We start from the raw sequence: 9,243 nt of genomic DNA on the forward strand, positions 1-9,243 counted from the left end.
GCTCGGGCCCCAGCCGCCTCGCGCTTCCCCGGCTCCGCTCCCTCCGCCCCACCCCCGGGGGTCGCGCGCCCACGATGCCGCAGGGTCCCGGCTCGCTGCTGCTGCTGGTCCTCGCCTCGCACTGCTGCTTGGGCTCGGCGCGCGGGCTCTTCTTCGGCCAGCCCGACTTCTCCTACAAACGCAGCAATTGCAAGCCCATCCCGGCCAACCTGCAGCTGTGCCACGGCATAGAGTACCAGAACATGCGGCTGCCCAACCTGCTGGGCCACGAGACCATGAAGGAGGTGCTGGAGCAGGCGGGCGCCTGGATCCCGCTGGTCATGAAGCAGTGCCACCCGGACACCAAGAAGTTCCTGTGCTCCCTCTTCGCCCCGGTCTGCCTCGATGACCTGGACGAAACCATCCAGCCATGCCACTCGCTCTGCGTGCAGGTGAAGGACCGCTGCGCTCCGGTCATGTCCGCCTTCGGCTTCCCCTGGCCCGACATGCTCGAGTGCGACCGTTTCCCCCAAGATAACGACCTCTGCATCCCCCTCGCTAGCAGCGACCACCTCCTGCCGGCCACCGAGGAAGGTAAAATTTTCCCCTTATTCCCTCCCACCCCCCGCCCCACCTCCGTTAAAGCTTTCTGCGGGGAAGGGGGGGAGGATTGGAAGGCCCCTGCCCCACGTCTCGATGGTTCCCCGCCTGAGATGCCAGTCTCGGGAGGGGGCAGACGCTCTCCTCGCCCTCCTGTGTCGAGACAAATTTGAGACCCTCCCCCCCACCTCGACACACACACCCAAGCCTCTTAATTCCTTTCCCAGTTATACCAGTGGCTCTTTCTTAGGGACAGCTTTTTAAAAGAAAGAAACTGGACTGAAAGACATCTTTTCCTTATAGATACGCAATTATTTTTAAAGATGCTAGCAGGGGGGTCGAAATTCCGAGCGTCCGAAGTGGTCCTGGGCGGAGGAGGTTGTGGTGAGCGCCTGGTCGGTCGGAGGCTTCTCGCTCAGCCTCATGCAGCACGCTCTGAGCGCTGGGCAGGATTGTAGGCACAGCAACAATCCTATACAGACAGGATAGCCAAAATCCACAAAACAGATATTCTTTTAAGGTACTTTTTGTTCTTTGCCGATTTGAGTTTGAGAAATAAAAGCAGGACTGGCTCTGAACGTGTTGAAAATTGAGCCCTGATTGTAACTGCCCAGGTGTCTAAGCAAGGGGTCATAAAGGGACTCTCCAGGAATCATCTTCTTCTATCACAGTTCAGCTTTTATCTTGGGAGTGGTTTTAATTAACTGGAAAAAAAAATCATGCAAAAGAGAGTTTCCCAGGTTTTTAGAAAACGAGGGGTGGGGGGAGTTCCTGTGCAAGAACCATCAAAGCGATGAAAACCTCATGGGCTCTTGATATTCCTTCTGAAAAGAAAACACATACAGTGTCTGAGCTGATTTAGGTCCTCCTGGAATAGATAGAAAGGGGGCTAAACTCTAACCCCTTCCAGGGCTCGAGCAGCTCCCTTTCAATCTCTGTTTTCCTACATCCATCGTTAAAGAAAACGCAATGTTGCTTAGCAATCTTTTCTGGCAGGCACCATGAGTGCGTAATCATCTTATTGGTTAGATTTCTAATTTATTGCAAATGTTTGGCATATTTCAAACATTTGTCCAACATACACCACAGACCAACCAATACAGGTTAGTAACATTTTATATACATTCCTAGAGCTCCTAATTGGAAATGTTTTATTTTGTTTGAGTGAGAAGAGTTAAGGACAGTTTTATGTGTGTTGCTTTTGTTGTTATTTCTTTCCACTATCGGCACCATTATATGCTACTTTTCTCCCGAAACCATTTTCTTCCTTCAAAATAAAAGTGTATGGTCTTCGAAATATGCTCTGCCATTTTTCTGATTTGATAACTCTTCTATTGAGTTACATAAAGTTTTCTTCTGTGAAAATTCAATTTCATATTAATGAAAATCAAATTTCACCTGAATTTTAAAGACAGCATTAGCACATTATAAATGGGAGAAAGGGAGTATGTTTTCTTTTTTCCCTTTTCCCAAGAAATCAGACTCTTTTAGAAGAGTCTTAGCGTAGACCCTGATCATTGTGCAGGTGAGTATGTTCCTAGGTTTGGTCAGACCCCAGAGACTGTTTGCTTCAACTTTGATTAGCTTCAGGAAAAGCTTCAGGGTGTGTGTTTGTTTGTTTGTTTGTGGCTGGTTTGAAATGGCCAGAGAGGGGCAAGAAGAACCTCCATTGAGGACAGAAACAACAGTGAAATAAATAAATGCTGCTTAACTCAAGCGTGAACTTGGCAGAAAGCACAAAGTGACAGAACCAATTAGAGCAGGCGGTTGTACTTACTGGGGTGTATTTCCAGGGTGGGAAGAGCCCTTCCGTGACCCTTACACCACTGGCCACCTCTCCCTGTCCAAACTCAAAAATACCTTGAAATGAGAACTCGGCTAAAGAGCCTAAGAGAAACCAGGCTAAACTGGTGTCTTGCAGCTGAGGAAGAATCTTTTGGGCATAGTTTGTGGCCATTTTTCAAAACTTCTCGAGTCTTTTGGTCCTTTCTCCTCATAGAGGCTTTGGGAACAAACAGCTTTTTCAGAGACCGAGTTTGTCCTAGGGGTCGAGGAGGAAGAGCTAAAAAGCTGTGACCCATCCAGTTAACTGTGGCTACCACCTGCACACTCTGCCTCCAATGCCCTTTTTCTTTGGGATACACCCTTTATTAAACAACATATGCGCATTTTTTTGCCCATCAAAAAATGGCAGGCATGAGAAACTTCCATAGGAATGAGTGATCCTTTTATAAAGGAGGCAGAAGCTGGGGTCTTGTAGGACAATTGCTAGTCTTGCCTGGGTAGGCCCCTTTGAGCTGTTTACAAGTGCTACCTGCTGTTCCCTTTTAAGCAAACTTACTAATTTTTAACCTTTCCAGCTCCAAAGGTATGTGAAGCCTGCAAAAATAAAAATGAAGATGACAACGACATAATGGAAACTCTTTGTAAAAATGATTTTGGTAAGTAATACACCACCAACAACAAAAGATTTCCCATTTAGAAGTTTTATTTACCACTCAAATTTAAAGGTGCAAATCATTAAGATGTTTCTAGATAAAGGCTGGATAAAATACTATCGCCTTTCCTCCTCCTTAAAATCATCTAACTTGCTCTATCCTAGTTTCCTCCCTATATAACTATCTTGTATTGAGTTGTATTTTTTTAGGTGAGATTCATAGTTCTGTTAGGCAATAATCAAATAATGGGAATTATTAAAATTATCAATTTTTCAATGGCACATTTTTCATTTCATGTTGGCTTTTTCTTGCCAACAAGCCTAATCCTGGGCCATGTTCTCTGACGTTTGACATATGCACCAGGATGGGAACATGTAAATATCAGCCCCCCAGCAAAACACACACAAGGCATGAAGTCGGCCACAAATAAAAAAGGGCCAAACAGAAATATCCTTACTTTAGTCATAACCCATAATGCTTTCCTCTTCCGTGTTCCACCATGAGTGAATGTATCCAAGGCACTGGTTAACAATTGGGGGGTGAGTGGTCCTTAAATTTAAAAAGAAGAAATAAAGCTTAGGGATTTATTTTGGTAAGATACATGAAAGATGCTGTGATGACATGGTGCTGGGGGACAATAAATGTGTGTGATATGTTACCCAAGTTCCACAGAGTGTAAGTCACTACCCTTAAAAGGGTATTATAAAAGAGGGTTGGGACTGCACAGACCTCCATCAGCACCTTATCTATTATCCTCAGGCCCCTGAGGTGAGAGGAGGAGTCCAACTAGACACAGGGATAAATGCTAAATTCAGAGTTGGCAATGGCCAAGAACTTTGCCCAGACTCCTGAGGCATTCTGGATTTCATTACATTCCCAAAACAGGCACCTTCTGATGTGTTTAAGTGGTTGGTACCCCTTAGAAGCATTTATTCAGGCAGAAGGCTGAACTTGTAAACGGATATGGTCCCTGCTCTATCAAACAATAGTGGACTGTAATAGATCTGTGTTAATATGTCTACATCCTCAACAAAGTCCTTGAGACTGAGAAATCACTCCCGCTCCCATTACTGAGGAATGGCCTCCCAGGCCTGGTCAGGTCCTGGACACTCCAGGAACAATCCCATCACTGCTCCTTACAACCCCAGGTCTCTTCCAGGAAATGTCCTGGGTTTAACCTTCGCTGGTCCCGGAACAGCCAGAGCCATGGCTTTAGGAAAAGCTTCCCACTGCCAAGGAAGGGAAAAGAAAGAAGGCAACTCTGAGTCCTGGGCAATCCCTCCCCTCAGCCAAAGCCACCAATGGGATGATAGGGTTTCATATGTCTAGATTCAAATGTATACAACTCTCCAAGTAGCTGAAGGCCAGGCATGCTGCCAGCAGCAATCCCAAACCTCTAGGGCCTTACCAAAACACCCTTCTTAGCTTCCATGCTACAAGATTTGATCAAGGGCAAGATAGGAAAATATAATTTTAATACATTTTATATTAAAATGTATATAAAATATCATTCTCTTCTGATGGCTTATGTCCTTTGCACTAGATTAAATACAGATCTCTCTCCTGACTTCCATGAAAAAGTTGGTTATATCTTGGGGCTCCATAACAGTTGATTTAGGGGACACACGCACACATGTATTAACTGCTGGCTTTGTGGCTTATCTTACAGAAGACTGTCCTAAGGATGCTCTGTCAAGACCTGTGCCAAAAAGTGTGTGTGTGTGTGTGTGTGCGTGTGTGTGTGTGTGTGTGTGAGAGAGAGAGAGAGAGAGAGAGTGTGCTAGCTCCTTTTTAGAGGCGAAAGCCTTTCAAAACTACATAGAAGTCATTACATTTAAGTATCACACATACAGATTCCTCACAAGCTTTGTTTTCTATTTCCCCCCATTGATTTTGTCCCAAAAGGGGTAATGAACCTGAATTGTGGGAAGTACATTATAGACTCCTTGTTTATAAGCAGTAATCCATACTGCCTCTGTACTTTGGCGGAGTAATAGAAGGGTGGAAGGAACAAGGGTAGAAGTCTCATTTACTTAACATCGCAATCTCTCCCCACTGCCCTCCTAAGTACAAGGCACACATTTCAGTGGTGAAGATAGAAAGGCCCGAACTATACGCAACCTATGCTGAATCGGAGAGCATCATCCCCTCTGCCTCCTACCACATCCTGCATCTACATCCTCCAGGGCAGAAAAGTTACTTTGGGGCTTCGATTCCTTGTATTTGGTCCCAGCTGAAAATCTAGGGAGGAAATGCCTGATGTTTTTCCATGGTATACTTTTGCAAAGTTGGTTATTTTAAAGCTAGAAAAATATGACTCATAAATCTTCCCTGTGGTTAAAAGTGATGATTTTTCTGATGTTTGGAGTTCAAAAATGTTTGAACTGACCAGGCAAAATTTCACACATGCTCTATCTTTGCTATAGGCGAGGCTCACAGGCAGCATATGATCACTTGTCTCATGTATCATCCCCACCCCCACCCCTTACGCAGAGGCTTCAGGAACATGTGACATTTCCAGGTGTCTTATTCCATGATTTAAGTCTCAGAAACCCTGAGAACTCAATACTATATATAGTTTAAATGAATATCAGACAAAATAATGATTGGCCAAGTCACAGCATCCTTGATTTACCTGGTTGAGCCTCAGTCATTTCCCAGGTGAATGGAAAAGCCATGCTTAGTCAAACTCCCTTTCGAAGAAAGAAAGAAACCCCCAAAGCAGTTACACACACACAAAAAAAGCTCTTCCTCTACTCCATCAAAGACAAGAAGTTACCACTAGCACATGATCCATACAAAACGATTGTCAATAGCACCAAGGGTCTTGGGACACATTACAATTGGGTGAGTTAATGCTCAAACCAGGACAAGAAATTGGAAGTTGCCTTATGAGACCACAATGGTGTTAGAGGAGGAGGTTTGGGGATCAATGTTCTCAGAACCAGATTCATTCAGGGCATAGCCTACCTGGGTGACCTCATGTAAGTCACTACATGTTACTGGATCTCAGATTCTTCATGTATCAACAAGATATTTTAACTGGATGGTTTCTTCCAACTTTAAAGTTCTATCCTTTCCCTGCCTTCATGGATTCTTGAAATGTAATTCCAGCATATATGTTTGTAGGGTTTTCTTTCCCAAAGCATACTGTTTATGACTATAAAATGTGTCTTTTATGTAAACCACTTACTTTTGGTCTTAGCATTCTAATGAGTCTAATATCCATTTTGGAAACAGTACATATATGATCTGTAAACGCCCTGGCCTTGGACAGGCAAATGATAGCATATGAGGATGAGGTCTTCAGAAAAACACTTTTACAGCTAAACATGTGCTCTTAAAAAGAGTCTTGGATATTTTTCTCCTAGTTACTTTAGCAAATCAAATGCAGCTGTAAGATCAATTCTTCCCTGTAGTCTGTTCTTTAGAAAACAATGATTGTGTGATATAATTTCCTTACAGGTTTGTCCAAAAACCTCTCCAACGTAATAAATTGAGTTTAAAGTTCACGGCCACGGAAGGATCATGTTTCACCTAAGAGTCAGGCATTTCTTTTCATGCTGACATTTCCAATAGGGGAAATCGTGTGTTGAGAGTACAGACCACATGCGACCAACACGCAAACTCAGAGCAAGGAAGGAAAGTTGAGTGCCGCAAAGGGGGTTTTGAAAGGATGGCTAATTTGAAACGAAGTGACTGGCAAACCCTTTGAGGCTTTAGGAATGGAGCCACCTGCTGCCCCCAGCTCTTAATAGTCTCACTGGCTCTAAGAAACCCTTCTTCCGTCCCCCCAAGCCAGGTCACACCCGTATGGGGGGAGGGAGGGAGGCTCCCGATCTATACTGTCCTCCATTATAACTGCTGTGATTCCATCTCCTCTTGTCTTGGTAGCACTGAAAATAAAAGTGAAGGAGATAACCTACATCAACAGAGATACCAAAATCATCCTGGAGACCAAGAGCAAGACCATTTACAAGCTGAACGGTGTGTCCGAAAGGGACCTGAAGAAGTCGGTGCTGTGGCTCAAAGACAGCTTGCAGTGCACCTGCGAGGAGATGAATGACATCAATGCGCCCTATCTGGTCATGGGACAGAAACTGGGCGGGGAGCTGGTGATCACCTCAGTGAAGCGGTGGCAGAAGGGGCAGAGAGAGTTCAAGCGCATCTCACGCAGCATCCGCAAGCTGCAGTGCTAGTTCCGGCGGCCCAGGTCGCCCCGACAGGCCGGCTCCAGGGCTCGGCTCACCATTTCCGCTCCGAGGCCTCCACTCTCGTGTCCCAAGCACAGTCCCAGCAGCTCCGGCCCCATCCTGGAGCAGCGTCCCCTGCCTTTTGCACATTTGCACCCCCAGCATTTCCTGAGTTATAAGGCCTTAGGAGGCCTCAGGAATGGATAGCTGTTTTCCACATAAAGGAAAAAACCCTAAGTCTTGTAGAAATAATCAAACTAATAAATCATGCATATTTTCGAGAAGTTTTAAAATAGCTCACTTTAAAGCTAGTTTTGAATAGGTACAACTGTGACTTGGGTCTGATTTTTTCCTGTTTGGTTTGGGTCACCTGATTTTCACTTTATGCTGATGTTGCCAGAACATACAAATAGCTTTGTTTTTGTAAGAGGCCCAAACTGTTGCAGGTCACAAACCCAGCTGAGATAAAGCTCAGCATCTCTCAGCTCCAGCCTGAGACTCGGGGCCTACGTCTTATAACAGTTCACTTGTCATTTTACACCCTTGTCGGGAACTTACGACTGTAGCATGTATTGCATTTCCAGGTAGAGTACTTCCATTTATAAAAAGCACATTAACCATCATAGCATGATTCCTTCAAATAAAGGGCACCACAAATTTTATAAGTGACCTGAATACTTTAAGCTTTGTTTAAAACATTTTTTACTTAATTTTGCAAATTAAACCATTGTAGCTTACCTGTAAGATACATAGTAGTTGACCTTTAAAAAGTTGTAAAAATATTGCTTTAACCCACACTGTAAATATTTCAGATAAACATTATATTCTTGTATATAAACTTTACATCCTGTTTTACCTACTCCTTGTCTTCTGTCTTGTCTTCTTAATAGAAAGAATTGGGAAGGGAGGTGTACAAGAGCGATCACCTCTTTCTTCCTAGGCCCAGTCTTTCCACCGTTTGAAGTGTCTGTTCCTTTGAATCAGAAAGCGTCTCCCCTCTATACCACCTGGCTCCCCGTGCCTCCCATCTCACAGGTTTCTACTCTGCGGACCTTCAGGGAGGCAGAGATTTGCAGACTGCAAAGGACTTGCCTGCTCTGCAGTTTGGTTGCAGCTACGTAGCAACTCTAAACCCAAGATTCATGAGCTCTACAGTTGTCTTTTTCAAGAGATTTTTATAATGACAGAGAATAACCATTGCAGAAGTGTTAGTTCCTCCCCCCATGTAAACTAACCCTCAGATAAAGAGCCATGATTTGAAGAGTACCCATTGGAAGGCAGGGAGGGGGTAGTGAAAAACCAACATTAGGAGGAGAAGGGGACCTGCGTCCATAAAATGTCCATCCAAATGCTTCATGATTTCGGGACCTCCGGAGAAATTCTATTAAACACGTGAGAAAACAGGCTCAGAGGACTTGGGTAGCATTGCTCATAAGAGGCAGAGCCCAAGCTGACACTAGGCCTTTCAAACAACAAATTCCATCTTCTATCCAACCTAGGAGTGGATTACAGAAAAATGGTGATGCTCATCTATTAAATATTTATTGAGCATCTGCTATGTGGCTGGCCCTGTTCTAAGTGCTAGGGATAAATACTTTTAGTCCTTATTCTTATGGAGCTAACTTGAGGGAAGAAAATGAATACGATTATGTATTTATAACTGGTAAGTTCTATGAAGTATAAGTACAGGCGATGTGAGAGCAAGGGTCTCCAGCAAATTTGAAATGTTTAGTGGCTTCCGTGTGAAGCCTTTATCTGATGGCATTTTATCAATTTACTTTAAAAGTCACCTGAACATATATCCATGACCTCTCTCGAGCACTTCAAGTTTCTCTGGCGCTGCAAGTCAGTACCTCCGACTGCCTGGGCTACACAATCTCGGCAGCCCCTTTCATGTTCTTCGGGGTTGCCACTTGACTCTGCGTCTCCTCTGAATCCACAGACTCAAGACACAACCCTCTTCCTACAAGGCACCCAGGGAACAGACTAGAAGTGGGCACTCATGGATCAAGGTCAACTCTCATTCTCAACAT

The 9,243-nt window shown here is 44.5% G+C and overlaps 1 protein-coding gene across 1 annotated transcript; it reads left to right on the forward strand.

Annotated features, from left to right (window-relative positions):
- Positions 1–6: 6 nt before the first annotated feature.
- Positions 7–8,069, forward strand: SFRP2 (secreted frizzled related protein 2). The gene is made up of 3 exons (XM_006906254.2): positions 7–573; positions 2,940–3,020; positions 6,912–8,069. The coding sequence occupies exons 1-3, from the start codon at positions 75–77 to the stop codon at positions 7,214–7,216; spliced, it is 885 nt and encodes a 294-aa protein (XP_006906316.1). The 5' UTR covers positions 7–74; the 3' UTR covers positions 7,217–8,069.
- The last annotated feature ends 1,174 nt before the right edge of the window (positions 8,070–9,243 follow it).

This window comes from Pteropus alecto, unplaced genomic scaffold, assembly GCF_000325575.1.
Source record: "Pteropus alecto unplaced genomic scaffold, ASM32557v1 scaffold50, whole genome shotgun sequence".
NCBI classification, from domain to species: Eukaryota; Metazoa; Chordata; class Mammalia; order Chiroptera; family Pteropodidae; genus Pteropus; species Pteropus alecto.

What these genes read in the sequence shown, in the direction of transcription:
- SFRP2 (XM_006906254.2), top strand. Translation starts at nt 75, where the DNA reads ATGCCGCAGGGTCCCGGCTCGCTGCTGCTGCTGGTCCTCGCCTCGCAC. An exon ending in CCTGCCGGCCACCGAGGAAG is followed by an intron (nt 574 to 2,939) that starts GTAAAATTTTCC and finishes TAACCTTTCCAG; the next exon opens with CTCCAAAGGTATGTGAAGCC. An exon ending in TCTTTGTAAAAATGATTTTG is followed by an intron (nt 3,021 to 6,911) that starts GTAAGTAATACA and finishes TTGTCTTGGTAG; the next exon opens with CACTGAAAATAAAAGTGAAG.